Raw genomic sequence first — 23,613 nt, forward strand, 5'->3', positions numbered from 1 at the left:
GCTATTTGTGCGTTTTTCATATTCTCAGTTTGCTTTAGTATTATCTCTGTTTGCTCCACACGGCTCATACATGTGATGGGGGAAGAGGAACGTCATTCAGAGGTGCTGTGGGAGTGAACCTGTGCAAGTCCATCATGAGCGGGGTCCCCAGACTGCTGGCAGGACTGGGAGGAGACACTAGTAAACTATTCAGGAAGCTCAGAACTGAGCTGCGGGGGAGAAGAGAAGTCAGACCCAGGCCAGTGACAACCAGGAGAGGACAGCAGAGAGAGGTGAATACCCAACAGCTCTTCAGGTGCAGAGGAACAAAAAGAAGACTGCCCCAGTACATGCCCTTGTATGTCTTACCTACACTACACCTATTCCTTCCTTCAAATTAAACAGGGCTTCCTGCTTCCGTCTGGAAGTATCAAAATTAACCTGTTTCCCCTCTGTATTTTTTCACTGGGAACAGAGATTGAGGAAGAAGGGTGGTGGAGCCTATCTTACCTGCTGGCTTTATAATGCTATTTTTTATTCACTTGTAACACACTCTTACGAGAGCCCTGGGCAGCAGTTTGCTCCCCTGCTGCGTGTAATGAATTGGGAGTAGTTATCACACCTTGTATCTTTGTACCTTTGCAATGCTGTCATAGAGAGCGTAGTAAGGGATAATCCTTCCTCAGTACTGCTACAGAAAACATGGGTTCCCCACAATAAAAACTGTTTTGTCAAAGAGAAAGATTATCTTCCATTAGTTCCTTTCGTGCTTCTCTATTAGCCATATATCTTTCTTGCAACATGTCTGAAATATTAATTGCTGTTACTAGCATAAAAAGTTGTCTTGCTGTATGGAATATAATTATTCTGGTATTCACAAGTCATACACTGTTGTCTGGCTCTCTGCAAACAGCCTAAAGTGTTATTTAATATTCTGCTTCAGGAAGGCTTTCTTTCTGGTTCACATCTAGATTTCGCCGACCCAAGGATTAGCTATAGTTGACAAAAAGCAGCTACTGTATTTCCAGTGAAATCCAATCTTTGTTCTTTTCTTCTGGGCTAAATTTCCCTTCCTTTTCAGAAATATCCAGTAGCTGGGCATGCGGTTGAGAAAGTGGAACAATCAATTGTTTTTATGCTACACGGTGTCCCAGAAAACTGGAAACATTCCTGTCTTCAGGGGCCGATTGGGTGTCCCTGTTAGTTTTTACAATCAATCAAATTAAAAAAAAAAAAGCTGCTTTGTTCCAGTTTTGTGACCCCTGCAGACACCAACTGAAAGAGCTATCAGGTAGGTGACCTGATGAAACTGATACCTGCTAAATGGGTGCACTTCAGACAACATCATTCATAAGACCAGTCAAATATTTCTGCCCTCCCCTTTGCTCCCCCACACCAGCAGGCAAGGTGACCAGATGTTCCAGAAACCCAAGAACACCCCAGACTTTGAGGGACTTTCCATTCTCCCAGTTCAGTTTACTAAAATCCCTGTGTTTTTGTAATCCTGTCATAGTTGCCAGAAGCCCTGCTGTGTTGCGGCAGGATGGAGGAGATGGGGCAGTAAGCCTTTCCACCTCTCTGCCTAAACTCTCCCACCTTCCTGATCCCCACCCATCTCCCATGTCCTTTTCTGTTAACAGAACATAACGTAAAAAACATTTGTTTTCATGCAAAACACAGCCAAACACACTTTAACACTAATATATTTAGTGCTAACAAGGAATAAGTGTGCTTGGAATCACTGATTAGTAATTATTGTGCATTATATTTCTAAACTAAGAACATTTATAAAAAAACACAGAAGCAATGATAATTCATATTACATAATTTAGGGGCTGTGATGCTTTACTAAAGAAAAAATCTGGTTAAAATATACAACTCCCCCTCCCCCCCCCCCACACACTTTGTCCTTTCTCAAAATAAAAATCAAAGTGAATATAATGTACTAAATTCAATCATTCTGGGGGGAAAAAAGTGCATCTTAAGCCACCACTCGTTACTTGTCAGATACAAAGGAGCAATGGCTCTTTTCTAACAGCACCATTGATGGGGCAGTTATAGGCCTATACTACACACAAAGTTGTGCATGTGAACTAAAGAGATAAAGTTAAACCAGTTTAGCTAAACCTCTGCAACTCTGTGTGTGGACACATTCTCAGGCCTGGTCTACACTACGCGTTTAAACTGATTTTAGCAGCGTTAAACCGATTTAACGCTGTACCCGTCCACACTACGAGGTCCTTTATATCGATATAAAGGGCTCTTTAAATCGGTTTCTGTACTCCTCCCCGACGAGAGGAGTAGCGCTAAAATAGGTATTACCATATCGGATTAGGGTTAGTATGGCCGCAAATCGACGGTATTGGCCTCCGGGCGGTATCCCACAGTGCACCACTGTGACCGCTCTGGACAGCAATCTCAGCTCGGATGCAGTGGCCAGGTAAACAGAAAAAGCCCTGCGAAATTTTTATTTTCATTTCCTGTTTGCCCAGCGTGGAGCTCTGATCAGCATGGGTGGCAATGCAGTCCCAAATTCAAAAAGAGCTCCAGCATGGACCATACGGGAGATACTGAATCTGATTGCTGTATGGGGAGACAAATCTGTTCTATCAAAGCTCCGTTACAGAAGGTAAAATGCCAAAGCATTTGAAAAAAAAATCTACAGGCTACACAGTGCTGCATGACAAGCGTAACAGGAAGCCAGAGACTCAAATGGACGCTCATGGAGGGAGGGAGGGGGTACTGAGGACTCCAGCTATCCCACAGTCCCCAGCAGTCTCCGAAAAGTATTTGCATTCTTGGCTGAGCTCCCAATGCCTGTAGGTTCAAACACATTGTCCGGCGTGGTTCAGGGTATAGCTCGCCAATTTACTCTCCACCCCCATCTCCCCCCGTGAAAGAAAAGGGAAAGAAATCGTTTCTTGACTTCTTTCAATGTCACCTTATGTCTACTGAATGCTGCTGGTAGACGCAATGCTGCAGCAGTGAAGAGCAGTATCTGCTCCTCTCCCCTCCCTGGTGGCAGACGGTACAATATGACTGATATCCGTCGTCACCATCAGCCCATGAGTGCTCCTGGCTTGCCTCAGGTGAGGTCGGCCGGGGGCGCCTGGGTAAAAATAGGAATGACTCCCGGTCATTCCCAGTAGATGGTACAGAACGGCTGGTAACCGTCTTCATCATAGCAACTGGGAGCTGAGCTTCAATCAGCCCCCTCCCTTTCATGTGAAAAGAAAAGATTCTGTACTGCCTGGACTATCATAGCAGTGGGATGCTGGGCTCCTCTCCCTCACACTGCTTAATGTCCTGCCTGGACTATCATAGCACCGGGAGGCTGCCTCCCCCTCATTTTATGTCACTAAAAACTCAGTGTTTCTTATTCCTGCATTCTGTATTACTTCATGACACAAATGGGGGGGACACTGCCACGGTAGCCCAGGAAAGTTGGGGGAGAAGGGAAGCAACGAGTGGGGTTGTTGCAGGGGCACCCCTCGTGAATGGCATGCAGCTCATTATTTCTGCGGGATCTGACATGGAGCAGCTGTATTCTCCGATACACTGCTTCTCTAGTACATTTGCCTCATATTCTAGGCAGGACTGACTCTATTTTTAGAAACCATAAAGGAGGGATTGACTTAGGGAGTCATTCCCAGTTTTGCTTTTGAGCCCCCAGCCGATCTCAGCCAGGGGCACCCATGATAGCAGCAGACAGCACAGAAGGATAGATAACCGTCATCTCATTGCCAAATTACACTGGCAGCAGACGGTATAGAATGACTGGTAAGCATCCCTGCTATCATACAAAAGCAAATGAATGCTGCTATGTAGCGCTGGAGTATCGCCTCTGTCCGTGGCATCCAGTACACATACGGTGACTGTTTAAAAAAAAAAAAAAGCTGAACGGGCTCCATGGTTGCCATGCTATGGTGTCTGCCAGGGCAATCCAGGGAAAAAGGGCGTGAAATGATTGTCTGCCGTTGATTTCCTGGAGGAAGGAATGACTGACGACATTTACCCAGAACCACCCGCGAAAATGATTTTTGCCCCATCAGCCACTGGGCTCTCAACTCAGAATTCTAAGGGGCGGGGGAGACTGCAGGAACTATGGGATAGCTATGGAATAGATACCCACAGTGCAATGCTCCGGAAATCGACGCTAGCCTCGGACCATGGACGCACACCGCCGAATTAATGTGCTTAGTGTGGCCGCGTGCACTCAACTTATAAAACATTATATAAAAACCGGTTTATGTAAAATCGGAATAATCCCGTAGTGTAGATGTACCCTCACATTGGTTTAAACCTGGCTTCCACTGGTTTAGCTTGTCCCATGTTAAACCAAGCAGAGTGTTCACATACTAAGGTCATGTCTACATTACAGACAATACAGCAGCTCAGCTTCAGTGCTGGATGCTTACTATAGCAAAGGATGGGAAGTTTCTGTTGTTGAGGTTAATCCACCACTACAAGCGGTAGTAGGTAGGTCAATGGAAGAACTCTTCAGTTGAGCTAGCTGTTTCTACACTGCAGGTTAGGCCAGCATAACTCCGTTACTCACAAGTGTGAATTTTTCACATCTCTGAGTGATCTAGGTAGGTCAATCTAATTTTTTAAGCATAGAGCAGGCCAAAATTGCACTAGTTTAGCTAAGCTGATTTTGCTCCATGTTTAATTAAATGAATGCAAATTTTATGTGTAGATACGTCCACTGCGACCTGTTTTTATGAGAAGAAAAGAGCAAAAAATGTTATTGTCCTTAATCATCAAATGTTGTCATGTAGAAAGATGGAATTAATATTATTTTTAGTACTGAACTCCATACATGAGATTCAGCTTCACTGTGCCAGAGAAATAAAAGCAGCTATGTAACACATTTCTGCCTGAAAAATGTGGCTGTGGAGGTAGGTTACATAGGGTACATTTATACTACCCAGGTAGCAATCCATCTATCGTGTGTAGTGTAGACGCGATAAATCGATCCCCGATCGCTCTTCCATCAACTGCTGAACTCCAGCTTGGTGAGAGGCAGAAGCAACGTCGACGGGGGAGCGGTGGCCATCAATCCCGCGCAGCGAGGATGAGAAGTAAGTGATTCTAAGTCGATCTAAGATATGTTGACTTCAGCTACGCTATTCTCGTAGCTGAAGTTGCGTATCTTAGATAGTTCCCACCCTCCCGCCCCCAAGGGTTGACCAGGGCTAAGGCCTAAGGCCTGGTCTACACTATAAAGTTAGGTTGATGCAAGCCATGTTGTGTCAACCTAGCTGTGCATGCATCGACACTTAAATTTGTCTCCCACTGATATGTCTTGTTATTGTGATGCAGTAACCTCCCTGAGCAGTGCTGAGCCATGGTTGATGTACTGAGGTCTACACAGCATGAGTGCGGACACTGTGCTACTTATGCTGACCCTAAGAGTCCTCCAGATAGCTGCCCCACAGTGCCCAACACTGGCCACTCTAGTCACAACTGTGAACTCTACTGTGCAGGTGTCACAGAGACCTGAAGCCCTCCACTCCCTTAAAATCTTGCCAATTTTTGAAATGCCTTTTCCTGATAGTCCAGCTTGGCGAGACACCTAGCAGCTTGCAATAGTTGTGGGCAATTGCCCAGCTGAACATGTCGGCTACATGCTCCAGACACACCCCCAGCTTGGAGTAGATAAGAGACATTGACTGAATCTTCTGGACCTGTGGAGAGAAGAGGATGTGCAGAGAGAGCCACAGATCAGTCATAGAAACACTGGCATCTACGAGCTGATGCCATGGGGGATGCAGGAGAAGGGGTACGACAGGGGTCAGCGGCAGTGCCGACTGAAAGTGAAGGAACTGCAGCAGGCATACAGTAAGGTCAGAGAGGACAACAGTTGATCCAGTGACAAGCCACAGATCTGCTGCTTTTACAAAGAGCTGCATGCCATAATTGGCAGAGACCCCACCAGCACCCCACACAACATTGTTGATACCTCTGAGAAGTCCGACTCACACATTCCTGTCATGAACAGCGAGGACAAGGAGGAGGAGCAGAAAGGAGGAGGACGACGGGGAACAGGAGACCAAGGATGGGGTCCAGCTATGCCATGAGCCAGGACCTGTTTGAGACTCTAATGCAGTCCAGTCAGTACCAGGAGTTGAGGATAGGTGAGCCCAATGCAGGGGAAGGAACCTCCAGTAAGCGTGTAATGTATTTCCCATTTGTCCCAAATGCTTTTCATTTCCCTGTACAGTTAGGTGGCTGGGGCATGTGGAGCAGTTTATTTATGTACACTGGGATGTCCCATGAGATTTCAATAAAACTTTCATGGAGGTTCTTTGCAGTTCACTGCCAAAGGTTTCTAAGGATGGCAGCCTTATTTCTTCCTCCCTGGTGGGATACTTTCCCATACCACTCAGAGATAACTTCGGCGGGTACCATTGCAGTAAACAGGCTAGCATCATATGGGCCCAGGCAGCTTCAGGATGACAGCAGCAGCTGTGCTCTCGGTGCCTTTGTCACCCTTGGGAGTGAGATATCAGCTAAAATCACCACTGTCTGTGGAAAATGGTGCCAGTACTCAGTGCCATTTCCCTGTTCTCATGCAACTGGCTTCATGCAACTGAGCCATTCCCACCTCATTTCCCTTGCCCCTGCTGGGCCATACTCACCACGGCAGGAGCGGTGAGTGGCGCGGTGCACAAGCAATCCCAAGCAGAAGTGTCAATAAGTGAGCCTTGTTTAAAACAAATGGGGAGCAGGGGAAGGGAGTTCTGAATCTTAACTTCCGCTTTCCATTGTGACTACATTGACCATGTTACCTCTGTGAGTTTTATCTGTAGCTGCTGCTGTTGCGGCCTTGAGGAGGCTCCCCTTCCACGCTCGCAGAATGCCTGAACCAGATAAGGAGGACAGAGAAGACAACTTGGGATAACATGTTCAGAGAGATCCTGCAAGCCAGAGCTGCATCAGACAACGGTAGAGGGCCTGAAAGGTGAATGTTTCAAACTGTATGAAGAAGAAAAGAGTACACAGAGAAAGGCCCAGGAGTCACACCAGCAAAAGGAGAGGGATATGCACCAGGACGCAATGGGGATTCTCCAGCAGCAAACGCAGATTCTGCACACTCTTGTGGACCAACAGATTCAACAACCACAGGTTTACCTCCCTCTTCAGCCCACAGAGAACTCCATTATAGCACCTCCCTGCACCCCTCCTCCACATTCCACGTCGCATCGGGGTCACATCCCTACCTCGACCACTCCACACCTAAGGACATTAAGGACAACCACAGCTTCACATACACTGACCTGACAGAGTCACAGTTGCTATAAATGTAGTGAAAATGGCCATAAATGTTCTTTCCCTTTCTTAAGCTCTATCCATAAATTTATTAAGTTTTAAATGTATTTACTTTTAACTTGGACAGAATTTTTTGCAGTGTTTTCATTACTCAAAATTTTATTGTTTGGAAAACAGTTCATCTTTATTAGTTCACAACATATGCTGCAGAATGCCTTGCAGTAATGAAAGCACCTACTTACTTGTTATTGTACAACGTGACAACTCAGAAGATCAGTGAAAAAAACAGCATAATAATCATAAATGTACAGCATGCATCACAAAATTAATAGGAGCACTAACTGCATTATATTCATAGGTGCATACCAAGCTCCACACAATTTCTATTGGGCCCCAAAACACCACTATGCACTACTCTGGCTCACTGTTAAAGTGCTCTTTCAAAGTCTCCCTGAGCCCAATAGCTCCACACTGAGCTCTTCTAATAGTCCTTTCGTCTGGCAGTTCAAACTCAGCAGACAGCCACCCCACCCCACCCCACTCCACTCTAGCGGCAACTTTTCCCATTTTGCTTCACAGATATTATGTAGGAAACAGCAGGCTGCTATAACCATTGGGATGATTTTTTCACTGAGACCCAATCTTGTGAGAAAACACCACCTGCATCCTTTCAATCTAGCAAGAGCACATTCAACTGTCATTCTGCATCTGCTGAGCCGGTAGCTGAATATCTCCTTGCTGCTATCCAAGTGGCTGATGTATGTTTTCATAAGCCAGGGGAGCAAGTGGTAGGCTGGTTCCCCAGGATCACTACTGGTATTTCAATATCACCAATAGTAATCTGCCGGTTGGGAAAGAAAGTCCCTGCTTGTAGCCTTCTGAACACTCCTGTGTTCTTAAAGATGTGAGCATCATGCTCCTTACCTGAGCACCCAACAATAATGTCGGTGAAGTGTCTCGGTGATCCACCAATGCTTGAATAACCAGAGAAAAGTAGCCCTTTCTATTGATGTACTTTGTGGCAAGGTGGGCAGGTGCCTAAATAGTGATATGAGTGCTAACGCCCAACCACTGCTGTAAATCCATCCACAATGTCCTGCACGTTGCCAAGAGTCACAGTTATGCACAGCAGGAGACAGTTAATAGCCCTGCACATTTGTAGGACAATGGTCCCCATAGTGGATTTTCCAACTCCAAAATGATTTCCCACTTATCAGCAGCAATTTGGTGTGGCAAGCTTCCAAAGTGTGATCACCACTTGTTTCTCCACTGTCAGTGCAGCTCTCATTCTGGTGTCCCTGCACTGGTGGGCTGGGACACGCTTGGCATACAAATTTAGGAATGTGGCCTTATGCGTCCGAAATTTCTGCAGCCACTCCTCATCATCCCAAGCCTGCATTATGATGTGATCCCATTAGTCAGTGCTTATTTCTCAGGCCCAGAAGCAGCACTCCACCATCTGCAGCTGCTCCATGAATACCACCACCAACCTTGAATTAGTTCTCACTATGTCCCACAGCAATCAGTCCCTAACAAATTTGTTATGTTCCCCATTGATTTGGTTCTTTCTTGTGGCTCTACAAATAATAGAGGATCATGTGTCCCTGTGCCTGCAATGCTCATGACGATAGGGCAGCACACTGCAGGCTCAATGTTTCTTTCAGAGATGGCAGACAGCGAGGTGGGATGCATAAGTTCATCGGATTTTTAAAAATGTTGCAAAAATTATGGGCTACGGATGATATTATGGGATGGAGAGTTGCATGCTGGGAAGTTGAATTCTGGGGCTCTCAGTCATCCCTGTGTGAATTGTTTCTGCTCTAACATGCATTGCCAAAACTTTCCAATGAGCATGCTGGATGGTGGCAACCTACCCATGGCGCACCACACTATGCATTGACACAAGCACGTGTGGTGAGCATGGGCAGCGCCGACGCAAAGAGCCAAACACGCACGTACACAAGCAACATGCTAACTGTGGCAGCTTTATGCTGATGTAATGTGCACTGGCAAAAGTCAGCAGTGTAGACACATCCTAAGTCTCAATAACAAGGACTGAATCTACAACTGTGCCATGATTTTTGTGCATGTATCATGCAGACACATTGGTGTGTACAAGCAGAGAAAAAAATCAATATCTATGTAACAGCTCAGGTACTTTTTGTTACTTCACTTAGGACAGTTTTTTTTCTAATGTGGAAAGCTGAAGTGGAAATAAATAAAACCTCTATCCTCAAAAGACTTTAGGACTATTTTGGCAGTAATTAGAAGATAAAGTTTCTTGCCTGGTTCTGTAAGAGGTCAGGCTAGATATTATAGTGGTTCCTTCTGGGCTTAAAATCTATATGTCTATATTAAAAAAATTATTTCCTACTTTTCAGAAACACTTTTCACCAGGAGACCTTCCACATCTATGTCAGAATCCAGAGGACTATTTTTCCAGCCTTTCACACATCATTTTGTAACCCAACATTGCAGAACTTTAAGCACCAATCACTTTATTTCTGGGCCCTGTTAGTCCCTAGGATCAAGAATCCAGCCAAAGTTTCTGCATAGCAGCACAGAACCCAATTTCCTATGCTAGAGAGCTTTACATTTTAATTGTTAACGTTCCTGAAACTTAACAAAAGAAAATATCTGGCACCCGGCTGAAGTATACATTCTAAAAAGCAGGTGGATAAAGTCTCCCCTTGCAATTTTTTTTTAAAGATGTTTTTTGAAAGTATATTTTAAGTATTTGGAGGGGAGAGCCATTATTCTTGTCCTCCCACAAAATTCTTCTTAAGACCAATCTGTACCCAGCTTAATGCCCACAATAAAGTGCTTAAAGATGGCCAGATTGACAGATGATTAGCGATTCATTAAAGATCTCTTGTTCACTTATTTAAAAGAGAACTGCAATGTCAGAAAATTATACAACTAGCTAATATATACAACTCTGGCTTTCTATTACTGCCACACTTGTTTCCCCACACTCACTTGCATTGCGATCTTCATCCACATGTTACAACCGGTTCCAATCTAGACTGCAAGGTTTTGGGGACATTGTCATTTATTTTAGATTTGTTCAGCACAACGAGGCTGTAATCTTGATGGGAGCTCTGGGCCTTACTGCACTAATACTCTTTGAAACAGTGTTAGACCGAAGCACATTAATTAAATGTTAACGAGTGCCAGCAGAGTCCATATGGATAGGTAGTCCGTGGCAGGGTAGTGTGGGGTAGAGTCACATCCCCTTGTGCCAACCACTAATTGTTCATATAGACAAGACCTTACAATACAAGAAAAGAACAGTAAAATTGTCAACAATAACGCAAAAATATTGTCAATAATTCAGAAAAGGCAAAAGTAACGAATATTCTATTCTGTATTTGGAAAGTAGCTGAATGACGTATTCACATCCTACAGTGATCACCAAATACTTTCTATTCCAACAGTCACTACCAGAGGATATTAAACAGCAGCTACTAAAGTTAAAAATTTTAAAATCTGTTGGACCAGACAAGCTTTCACTCAAGAGTTAAGAGTTGGCTGAAGAGCTCTTTGAACTACTGAAGCTCATCTTCAGCAAATCTTGGGATAGCGGAGAAGTTCTAGAAGACTGGAAAAAAGCTCAGGCTGTACCAATATTTAAGAGGATAAATAGGATGACCCTGGAAGTACAGACTGGTCAATGACACTGATTCTGGGTAAATCACTCAAGAATTAAAAGATAGCATAATTAACACAAGTCAACATATTTCTTATGGAAAATAGAGGCCTTGAAAACAACTTTGATATTGTTCAGTGATCAGATTATAAACTGGGTTGACAAAGATTACTGCTTAACATAATATAATCTGATTTAGTACTGTACAACATTCTGATTAAGCAATTATTACTATACAAAATCTTTGCAGTCCATACTAAATGGATTAAAAATGGCTAATTGATGGAACTCCAAATGTCACTGTAAATGGAAAATCATTATCCATCAGGGGTTTCCTGTGGGGTCATGCAAGTTATGTTATTGGTGAAATACTAAGCTATAGATTTATCAGTTTGGAAGAAAATATAAAATCACTGCTAGTAAAGTTTGCAGCCAACACAAAAATTGAGTAGTAAACAATGATAGGTAAGTTTTACAGTGGGATGTGGATTGCACGGTAAGCTAGGCTATTTGGACATGTGTTTTAATGCAGCCAAATGCAAGGTCATGAATTTAAGAACAAAGAACGTAGGCTATATTTGTTTGACAGGAGACTGAATCATGGAAGCCTGCAGCTCCAAAAAGGACTTAGGGATAACCAAAAAACACAGAGTTCCCAGAGTGATTCTGTGGCTAAGAACGTAAGAATGGTCATACTAGCCCAGTGTCCTGTCTCCTAACAGTGACCAGCGCCAGATGCTCCTGAAGGAATGATCAGAACAGAGCAATTTACTGAGTGATCCATCCTCCGTTGTCCAGGCCCAACTGCTAGCAGCCAGAGGTATAGGGACACACAGAAAATGGGGCTGTGCACCTGACCATCCTGACTAATAGCCTTTGCTAGACCTATCCCACATGAATTTATCTAATGCCTTTTTTGAGCTCAATTATACTTTTGGCCTTCATAACATCCCCAGGCAACGAGCTTCACAAATTGACTGTGTATTCTGTGAAGAAATACTTCCTTATGTTTGTTTTAAACCTGCTGCCTATTAATTTGATTAGGTGACCCCTCATTCTTGTATTATGTGAAGTAGTAAATAATACTTCCTTTTTCGTTTTCCTCCACACCATTCATGATTTTACAGACCTCTATCATATCCCCCCTTAGCTGTGTCTTTTCTAAGTTGAACAGGCTCAGCCTTTTTAATCTCTTCTCTTATGGAAACTATTCCATACCCTAATAATTTTTGTTGTCCTTGTATTGTCTCCAATTCTAATTTATCTTTCTTGAGTTAGGGCGCCAAGAACTGCATGCAGTATTATATTGAGGCATTATGGCATTTTCTGTCTTATTATCTAATCCCTTTCCTAATAGTTCCTAACACTGTGTTAACCTTTACGAGTGCCACTGCACACTGAGCAGATTTTTTCAGAGAACTATTCATGATGATTCCAAGATCTTTCCTGAGTATTAACAGTTAATTTAGACCCATCATTTTGTACGTATAGTTGGAATTATATTCTCCAATGTGCATTACTTTGCATTTATCAACACTGAATTGCATCTCCTGGTTTGTTGCTCAGTCAGCCAGTTCAGTGAGATCCCTTTCTAATTCTTCACAGTCAGCTTTGGACTTAATTATTTTCAGTGATTTTTTATAATCTACAAACTTTGCCACCTCACTCTTTACTCCCTTTTCCAGATCATTTATGAATATGTTGAACAGCTCTGGCCCCAGTACAAATCCTTTTGGGGACCTTATTTACTTCACTCCACTGTGAAAACTGACCATTTATTCCTACCCTGTGCCCTATCTTTTCACCAGTTACTGATCCATGAGAGGACCTTCCCTCTTATCCCATGACTGCTTACTTTGCTTAAGAGCCTTTGGTGTGAGGACCCTGTCAAAGGCTTTCTGAAAGTCAAGGTACATTGTATCCACTTCATCACCCTTGTCCACATGCTTTTTGATGCCCTCAAAAGAATTCTAATAGATTGGTGAGGCATAATTTCCCTTTACAGAAAGCATGTTTACTCTTTCCCAACATATGGTGTTTATCTATGTGTCCAATAAGTCTGTTCTTTACTATAATTTCAACTATTTGCCTGGTACTGAAATTAGGATTATCAGCCTGTAATTGGCAGGATCACCTCCGCAGACTTCAAAAAAGTCAGTGTTACGTTACCTATTTCTCCAGTCATCTGGTACAGTGGCTAATTTAAGTGATAGGTTACATTGCACAGTTAGTCGTTCTGCAATTCTGTAACTGAGTGCCCTCAGAACTCCTGACTGAATACCATCTGGTCCTGGGGACTTACTACTGTTTAATTTAACAACTTGTTCCAAAACCTCCTCTACTGAGATCTCAGTCTGGGTCAAGTGTGGGAATTTCCTTCACAACCTTCGCAGTGAAGACTGATGCAAAGAATTAATTTAGATACTGCACAATGGCCTTGTCTTCCTTGAGTGCTCATTTAGCACCCCGATTGTCCAATGGCCCCACAGATTGTCTGGTAGGCTTCTTGTTTCTGATGTAGCTCAATTTTTTTTTTGCTGTTAGTTTTCGTGTCCTTAGCTAGTTGCTCTTCAACTTCTTTCTTGGCCTGCCTTATTATACTTTTACACTTGACATACTGTAGTTTACATTCATCTCTTTTTTCCTCACTGAGGCCTGACAATACAGAAGAGGTGTACACACTACAAAGCTACTTTTGGACAACAAAATAAAACCTCAACGAGAGGCATAAAGTCTTTTGTGGCAAAGTTAAAGGGACAAAACATCAGTCCAGACACTGCTGTTTGTTTTGTCAACAGAACTGGCTTCTGCCAGTATCCCACAATGCCTGCCATGACCACTGTGCTCTTTGTTTTGAACTCTGCTGCCCTTTCAAAGCTCCAGGAAATATCTGACAGCTGAGTGTGCTGCTCCATTAGGGGAACAAAGGGAAAATCTTTGGAATGCTCCCCTGCACTAGAAACACAGAGCCAGGCAGACTGCTGCTGCAGGGAGCCGAGGGCGTAAGGGGCAGTGGAGAGAGAGAGGAAGACAACGACACACAAGGAATGACACACAAAGCCGTGCTGCTTTGACATTCCTCAGTGTGGAGAGCTCACAGAGCTGAGGATGCCATTCCCGACAGCTGAAGAGGCTGTGGGAGAATTCAGAAGGAAACACAGAACCATAGGCAGGCAGAATAGGCTACTTCGGGAGAGACTGTTGTGCCGAGCAGAGCTGGAGGCTGACGTGGGGGGGGGTGTCCCCCTCCTCCTGCCTCAGAATACGTCGGTCAGCCTGCTGTCTCCCCAGCTCCAGACAACCACTCACCTCTCCTCCCCGCACACCCACTTCTGTTGAAAAAGCAGCTGACAACCTTTTAGAATGCCCTTGGTAGGATGGGATTGAGAAACTTACATCATGTGACGCTATACCTGCCCCATAAGGCATTGCAAACCCTTCCCAAAGCACCCTGTGAGCCAGTTGCATAATGGGATACCTACCACAGTGCACTACTCTGTGTCGATGCAAGTGCTCTCAGTGTGAATGTACTCTACCAACACAAGGAGCTAGTGTGGACATGCAACAGTGGTTTTAATTAAAATGCTTTAATTAAAGCAGCATAACTTTTGCTGACAAAGCTTTGTAGTGTAGATGAGGCCTAAGACTATGTCTACACTAGAGAACTTACAGCAACACAACTGTACCAATGCCGCTGGAAGCTCTCTCATGTAGCTGCTTTATGCCGACAGGAGAGAGCTTTCCCATTGACATAATTAAATCACTCCAGAGAAGCAGAGGTAGCTATATTGGTGGGAGAAGTTCTCCCGCTTATATAGAGAGTGCTGTGCACACTACCACCTATACTAGTGAAACTTATGTCGCTCAGGGATGTGTTTTTTCACACCCCTGAGAGAGATAAGTTTTGCCAACATAAGTAGCACTGTAGACACGGTCTTTGATTTGACATCCAATTTTTAAAGGATGCCTTTTTGCCTAGAACTGCCTCTCTTACTCTGCATAGTCATGGTGGCATTTTTTTTGGGTCCTCTTACTCTTTTTGTTTTATTTGGGGAATACATTTAGTTTAAAAACACCATAATAGAGGCCCCAACTGTTTCCATGCATCTTGCAGGCATTTCATTCTTGTGACTGTTCTAGGATGACCAGACAGCAAGTGTGAAAAATCCAGAACAAGGGGTGGACGGTAATAGGCACCTATATAAGACAAAGCCCCAAATATCAGGACTGTCCCTATAAAATCAGGACATCTGGTCACTCACTGTTCCTTTTAATGAGCTTCCTCATTTTTGCATAGTTCTCCTTTTTAAAGTTATATGCTATTGTGGTGGGTTACTTTGGTATTTCCCCCCCACAAGGATATTAAATTTAATTACATTATGATTGCTATTACTCAGCAGTTCATCTATACTGACCTCTTGGACCAGATCCTGTGCTCCACGTAGGACTGAATCAAGAACTGCCTCTACTGTGATCCTAGGGGAATGTGGAGTAGCAGCAGGGAGGTGGTATTACCTCTGTATACAGCATTAGTGAGACTGTGAATGAATGGGATAAGTCTAAATTATGAACTGCATTTTGTATTATATATTGAACAGATGTCTAATCTTGCCTGACAGCAGCATATTGTACCACATTACAGACAATGCTCCTATCCAGGAAAGATTCTTGATACCTTGTGAAGGAGTATCACAAAAAAACTATCAACATGGGTAATCCAGAGCCTTGACTTAGATTGTCTCTCAACTGCTGACCCACCCCGCTGGAACAATGATTTCCCTATATAGGGGGTCTGTAGATGGAGCAAGCATGACAAGGTGGATATGGGGCTGGGCTTCTCAGTTGGACATGTGGCACAGAGGAGAGATCATTCTACTTAAGAATAAGTTCTGCTCTGTGCAAGGCAGTCGACCATTGCCACACATAAGGAGAACTTGCTGGAAAGAGTGAGCAGGATGGACTCATCCCAGCCTAACAAAGCTCAGACTCACAAGAAGAGTGAGATAAGAATAGGGGAGGATGTGTCTCAGAACTTCTGCTGTTTTCAAAGATCTGTAACTCTCAGGCATTCAAAGACTTAAGTCTCCGCTTCAGAGTTTCTTCTGCTAAGTTTGTGTTCCTTGCTTTCCTGCCACTTTATCACAGAAGGGGTTTAACTAGACACCCGGGCCTGGTCTACACTAGGGGCAGGGGAATCGATCTAAGATACGCAGCTTCAGCTACGAGAATAGTGTAGCTGAAGTCGACGTATCTTAGATTGACTTAGAATCACTTACTTCGCATCCTTGCGCTGCTGGATCGACAGCTGCCACTCCCCCGTCGACTTTGCTTCCACGTCTCGCCGAGCTGGAGTTCAGCAGTTGACGGGAGAGTGATCGGGGATCAATTTATCGCATCTACACTACATGCGATAAATCGATCCCCGATATATCGATCACTACCCACCGATCCAGCGAGTAGTGTAGACATACCCCCAGAGTGTCCATATTGTAGGTGGAGCTCTGAGGAAATATGTGTGATATCCAGATACCTACTGCAACTGTGCAATGGCGCCCAGTATCCCAAGAAAGGGTCAGATAAGAGGTCAGAGCCTAGGATCATGTACTACAGATCCTGAGCTATCAACAGTGAATAGATTCAGCCCAGACCCAGGTGATTAACAATTGGGTTGACTTAGAAGAGACTAGTGACTGTCTTTACAATTATTAAAAGTTATTATTTAAAACTATTTTTACTATTTTTTCTTGATTGGCTATTTCTTTCTACAAGATATCTTTTGTTTGATCACAAGTTATTGGCCTGATCCAGGATTGACTGAAATTCTATGGCCTATGTTATGCAGGAGGTGAGATTAGAATACTGTAAATGGTCCTGTCTAACCTTAAAATCTGTATGAATAATTTATCTTTAAAAAAATCAAAACTATCTACTGAATGAATATTCAGCATCTTCTAATACTTTATAATCAGGCCTTCTTTTCCTGAGTTCCAAATGAAAAGAAAAATCAGCCCTCACTTTGCTGAAGCTTGCAACTTTGCCATGGAAGAGGTTGGAACCTGGACAGGAAAACCAGTGTTAAAACGTGGAGTGGGCATGGGTTTTGGGGGCACAGAGAAGGGGGGGTTGTTATTGTTATTCTTGTTTTTTTGTTTTTTGGAGAAGCAGTGTGATCTTGCATGCTACACACAAGACTGGGAGAAAAAAATCTCATGAGTTTTAATTCTGACTCTGTTACTGACTTGCTTTGTGATACTGGGCAAATCCTTTAATCTCAGTCTCTCTCAGTTTTTCCATCTGTAAAATGAGATTACACAAGACTTCCTTACCACCACACAGGAATGTTGTGAGGACTAGTCAATGAACACGTTGGCTGCTTTTTAGATAGAAACAGTAAGTGTTATCAAATTCTACTACACTATTTCATTAAATGAATTGATATTCAATAAATGTTTTCTATTCTGCTTTAGTGGAAATGTTTATTTTGCTTTAGAACTTTTTGAATAAAGCCAGCCAGACGAAATGCACTGGGCATGCTGTTCTGCATTGGGCTTTGATTGATTTATGGAAGGCCATCTGCTAGCACTGTGAAGGACATGAATTATGGCTAACAAATATTTTGTCACAAGGTCTATACACCTCTTCTGGTTTGGCACCCAAAGAGTTAACGAAGTAACTGCCTGTCTGCTCAGCCAGAACTGACTGGCAGCCCCATAGCAGCTCTGAAGATAGGAAGGCTGCAAGGGAGGAGGGCAGGCCAGCTACCAGAGAGGCACAGGCATGGCTTCCTTCTGCAGACTGGTGAGAAGCTGTCAGATAAACCAACACTCCAAAGAGGGGGAAGCAGGACAAGGTTGGGGAAGCCTAGAGCCGAGGAGAGGTAGGGAGACACTCAGGGAGCAGCAAGGGACTAAGGAGGACTGGTTTTGGCTGTTCCAAACAAGGTCCCTGAGCTGAAACCCAGTGGAGTGGGAAGACCTGGGTTCCACTTAGGGTGACCAGATGTCCTGATTTTATAGGGACGGTCCCGATTTTTGGGTGTTTTTCTTATATAGACTCCTATTATCCCCTACCCCCATCTCGATTTTTCAAACTTGCTGTCTGGTCACCCTAGTTCCACTACTAACTCCAGACAGGGGCTTTTGGAGAAAAAAAGTCTTAAATCCAGGAAACCTAGGGCTGATCAGCCCCCACTAGAGCCACGAAACCTCTGACTCCCCAAAATCCTGAAAGGGGCAGAGACTACTGAGGACCCCTCCAGGAGTTCTTCTGTCATAAAAAACACAGACTTGGGCCTGAGGACATAAAATGGATGGAGCCAGGTTAAAGTAATTCCACATCTCACCATGGGTGCGTATGTGGGTGGGTGCTAACATGCTTGCACAAGATGAGCTAATGAGATGAAATCTTTCCGTGTAGGTTACTATTTTGTAACACCAGAACTAGAAACATTTCAATGGTCTGTAATGTGAACACTTTGAAGCCATTTGTATTTTTTTTGCTTACAAGAGGTTTTTGTTTTTTTTTTAAATCTCAAACAATATTTAAAAAGTCTTATTCTTGTGTACGGATACTAAAAATGTCAGCATGAGATCAGTAGTATTATTTTGTCACAGTATGTGAAAGCAGTTACATTCGATCTGGGATAACCTGTACCTCATCTCTTTTATATGTAAACTAAAAGGTCAAGTTTACTATTTTCAGTCAATGTTAGCACCATAACTGCTTGGGACACTCGCCACTCTTAGAGTTCAAGGATTTAACCGTTTAAAAAAGTCAAAACTGAACCAAGTTTGTTAAAAATAATTGGAATACGCTAAAATCTGAAGATATATGGAAGCAGCTCCCTTTGAATTCAATGTGAATCGCTCACAATATATCAGAGAGAAAAATGTGACCTGGTATTTTTTAAAGTGATTTGGATGGGTTGATATTTTCTGTCTCACTGCACAAATGGTTTGTAGATCATAGAAAGAAAAACTGCATTTGATTATTAATTATTATTTGTGTAACAACAGCACCCAGAGACCCCAACCTAGATGAGGACACTATTATGCTAGGTCCTATATCTGAACATAATAAGAAAGGCTCCTGTCCCAAAGAACTTAAAACAGAAGTAGGCAGGACAAAGAGAAAAAGTACTACTATGGCAGTTTTATAGATGGAGAACTGAGGCACAAACAGATTAAGTGACTTGCGCAGGGTCACACACACAAAAAACCACAATTGTGTAAGGCAATGTCTACAAAGCAGCTAAGAGGGTGCTTCCCATGTGGAAGACAGACACACTAGCTCTGCTTGAGCAAACATGCTAAAAATAGCAGCATGGCTGGGTGGCGGCTCAGGCTAGCTGTCCGACTACAATCCTGACTAACCCCCAGGTATGAATTCAGGAAGCTAACCCTAGCTGCTGCAGCCATACTGCTACTTGTAAGCATGTAAGCTCAAGCAGAGCTAGTACCTTTCCCTCTGCTGTGTTGACATATCCTAAGAGCCAGAAACTAAATCCAGATGTCTTTGGTCTGAGGCCTTAATCACAAGAGCATCCTTCTTCCATATAACTTCAGACAAATTAGTTTCTTAAGATTTAAAATACAAATTTACCCTTCATTTACATTCACACAACTCCACTGTTTGTTTGTTAAACACTGACAGTGTAACATTAAGACATAAGAGGACTGCCTCAAAGATCTCACAGTCTAAATGCATATACAAAATCATCCACGCTGAAAGACCTAGAGAACAGCGCTTTTTACCGATTGTACTTTGCTCTATGCAGTCTCACAGAGCATGAAACATACTGTCAGCACTTAAACAATGAGGTTCAGTGGTAGCGGGTGCCCAAAACAAGTGGTAGGGCTGCAGAAGACAAGCCCTCACTGACTTCAGCAAAGCCAATGCTGAGCACTACTGAAAATCCTGTTCTTACTATTGAAGTATGTGTGATGTCAGATGGTCCACAGGGTCTATGGATCTAAGTTACCAAACTCAAAAGACATATTTCTTGGTCTATATCTCAGAGAAGCAAAAGTTTTGTAGTACATTAGGAAGGTGAACCTTCAATCTTCCTCTTTCCTCCTAGAGTTTTTATCTATCGCCACACACCTGGGGGTCAGGTTTTATATAAATATGTATATAAACAACACAACACTTTTTCCTCATTTCTCCTCAGAGGAAATCACTGGGCTTAGGTTATGTATTCAGAAGAGAAGAACACATACATTTTTCAGAGGACCATGAGATACACAAACAGGTTTTAAAATAAACAAACAAATAAACAAGCGTGGACAAATCAGCTATCCATTCTAATGGTACTTACCATGGTTTATCCCTTGATACTTTTGAATGAAAGACTGTGTGCTGTTTGCTAGTGGAGGTAAGTAGATTGTCTTTGGGAGTTTTGAATGGCTTTGAGTTGCTGCTGACAGGGTTGTGGCCGCTGATACAGGATTTCTGTTTAATTTGTACTAGTGATGTCCTGGAATTGGAGGGCGGAGAAGCTGGAGATGGGGAAGGTTTACACATTGAATTGTGTCTTCGTTCTGTAATGGACAAAGAATAAATTTTAAAGCATTTCACAGGCAAAATAAATAAATAAAAGCAGTTAGAAAAGATGAAGTTATACCATTCGGTGCTGAAATCATGTGGCTTTCAGCACACATTACGCTAGTTAATTATTGTTGAAATCATTCATAATGCCAATGGGTAAATATGAAACACAAAAACAACTGTGTACAGTGCTCTGAAGATTGTAAAACACTACTTAAGTGCTAAATAGCAACACTTTACACTTACCTAACATTTTATCAGGAGATTTCAAAGCATTTTACAAATGTTTTACAAACTGTCAACACCTTTGTAAAGTACAGTAAGCAAACATTACTGTACTAATTTTTAGTACTGAAGGGGAAATGGAGGCACTGAAATGTTAATCCTTAATAAACTGTTCAGTTCTCAGATTACCCACCTAAGGATCTACTAATTTCCTAGGGAGCTCCTTGTGATGGACGTGAGGCTGCTTTATAATAATTTACAAATACTATATGTGATCTAGTTATTGGGATGTTTACTGTATGAATATGTTGGTTTAATTAGGGACTGCAAGGAAAACAAATAGAAAGAACAAAGAATAGCTCAAGATAAGCCATCTCTGCAGAAAACACTTCAGGGTTACAAAGAGACAATGCCCAAACTATTGGCAGCGAAGATTCTACCTCCAGGCTACAACCAAGTTACAAAATTGTGTTTGCCATGGTGGGGGACAATGCTGGGAGCCAGATGAGCAAAAGGACTATAAACAGTTAGAAAGACTCTGTCCAGAAGTCAGGCAGTTGTTGGGGAACTGTTCAGCCTGACATTCAGGACTCACCCACTGGGATGGCTAGCCCTGTCACCTTGACATTGCCAACTTAAATGTAGTTTCTAGAAGAAGTAGCACATGTTGGTCCTTGGCCCATTAGAAGAGGTGCTATATTGTAACTGTTGTCAGCACTAAGGCCTGACTGGTCCTTCCTCTTGCTTCTGGAAGTCACCCCCTTCCTTGGCCTGCTATCTCACAGTGAGCCAACTCCCTGCGCTGCCTGCTCCCATGCCCTCATTCATCCTGAAAGCAGAAGGCATGCACTTGCTGCAACAGAGTCTGGGGCTAGTGGGAACCTTCCAGCCAGAGCAGTTTTGTGCTGAAACGCAGCCTGCCAGCATTTGCTGGCTGACCAGGAAGCGAGGGCTACTTCACCAGATCCCAGGATCCTGTTTCGGCACCACTAGTAGGAGCCAGGTGAAGACCAGAGACGTAGGAGAAAGAAAAGGGTGGGCTGAGTGTTATGCAGTGAAGAGGAGAGTGAGACAAGAGTTCTCATTCTCAGTAGCTCCCTGCAATTTACCTAGAAGGAACCCTCTCATCCTTAGTGACTGGCCTAGCTTTATGCAGCAGATCAATGACAGGGCCAGAAACAGTGCTAACATTTTTAGGTTCCTAATCCCAAACTCTAGCTACTCATCCACAATTCCTTTCCCTTCGCACCATTATTATTAAAATAATATAAAGATGTTGCTCTTACATTCCATATAGTACAAAGAATTCCCTCACTCCAATGTAAACAAAGAGACCCTAAATTTTAGTTACAGCAGTCAACTAAAGTAATTATTTGCTTCTGTGCTGAGAACCTGTAAGTTATGTTTTGGCCCAGAATACAGGGAAATAGTTTGTGTCTAAACCCATCAAATAAGAAACCTAAAATGAAAAATCCAGCAGAATGCTACCTATTGCACTACTACTCAAGGCCATTCCATTAACCAAAAGTATATAACAGGAGCTGATAGCGTCATGCTACTCAAACTAAATGATTTGCATTTGAATGACTAATTGTGCATATGAAGAGGTACACTTTCTGTTTTTGGTATTTCAATGATCTTTAAGCGGAGCTTTCTAGGATAGGGTCAAAACATGAAAATACGTTGGCTGCCGTATGCCCAAGTACAAATCTACCATTGTCAGGAAGATTCATCTATGACTTAAATTGTAATAGGAATGTCAGACAAGTTGTTTCCACATCCTTCCCCACACTCACTCTGCCCGCAAAGGCCCGATCCTGCTCTCACTGAAGTCATGGGAATTTTACCACGGATTTAGTTGGAAACAAGACAAATTCCTAAATGTCGCCAGTACTGCTAATTTCCAATAACCAATGGCACTGCCCTCTACTGAAGAAGCAAAGAACAAAATAATATCTATGGTAGACAGACATCTATGCAGTGCTTGGGAACTATATGCTGAATACTTAAAGGCGGTGTGCAAAGGGGGACAAAAGTGGAGATGTACTCCTTTTTGCTTCTCTAGAGTTATACTCCTTTTTGCTTCTTTAGCATGTATAAAAGTGGCTAGAAAAATATTCTTTTCCATCCACCCCAGTTTTTTCCTTGCATGATTTTTTACAGTGGCCATTCAGGTTCTGTCTAGCTTAGAAGACTGATTCCTGGAAAACCAGTGCAATGGTGATATTACAAGAGCTCAAAGAAATGGAGAGTTTTAGTCAGAATGTTTTAAACTTTTTTGTTTTTGTTATAAACCTATTTAACATCAATGACTAAACAACACTTTGAATAAAGGAAGCCTCTCTTAAAGATTCAATACCCCACCCCCCACCCTTTCAAGTAACTTGTCAGACTCATGATAAATATGCCTTGAAACCGCCAAGATAGGGTGACGAGATGTCCCAATTTTATAGGGATAGTCCTGATATTTGGGGCTTTTTTTTTTTTAAATGGGCTCCTATTACCTCCTCAACCCTGTCCCAATTTTTCACACTTGCTATCTGGTCACCCAGTAAAAGAAAAAACTTATGAACATCAATAAGTAAAAAGAGGGGATAAGTTCAATTTTTCAAAAATATCCTTGTCAGATCACCTTTTATTATTCTTCAGATTTTGTATTTCAGATTTCTGACAATAGTTTTACTTGCAATAAGTAATTTTTGAAAGGTACTGTTCCTTTTCTTATTTAGTTAAACCATATTAATTATTTTATGCAATTTGGTTGTGGACCAGTGTAACATCCTGTAACTCTTTTACTGCAAATGTTTTAATTTAATCTACCTTGTCCTGCTAAACAAAACAAGTTTGAATTATATTCTAAATTTTACCACTACCCTCTTGAGATTCTGATGACAAGGTACTGTTATGTAACCAACCAAGAACCTCTACAACGACAGACT

At 42.7% G+C, this 23,613-nt stretch overlaps 1 protein-coding gene across 14 annotated transcripts in view; it reads right to left on the reverse strand.

Moving 5' to 3' along the window:
• The window catches only part of ATXN7L1 (ataxin 7 like 1), a 197,570-nt gene that overhangs the window by 63,122 nt on the left and 110,835 nt on the right, over positions 1–23,613 (reverse strand). For 13 of the 14 annotated variants that reach the window (XR_007769808.1, XR_007769810.1, XM_050925374.1 and 10 more), the window contains one exon: positions 20,220–20,442. Coding sequence is in view for 11 of the 14 variants with exons in the window: in XM_050925374.1 (XP_050781331.1) it covers positions 20,220–20,442 (223 nt within the window). In the remaining 3 variants the exon portion in view is untranslated. Of the gene's footprint in view, positions 1–6,773; positions 6,895–20,219; positions 20,443–23,613 lie in introns of those variants that run through there. The other variant, XM_050925448.1, reaches the window with a different exon arrangement.

This window comes from Gopherus flavomarginatus, chromosome 1 (genome assembly GCF_025201925.1).
Source record: "Gopherus flavomarginatus isolate rGopFla2 chromosome 1, rGopFla2.mat.asm, whole genome shotgun sequence".
NCBI lineage: Eukaryota > Metazoa > Chordata > Testudines > Testudinidae > Gopherus > Gopherus flavomarginatus.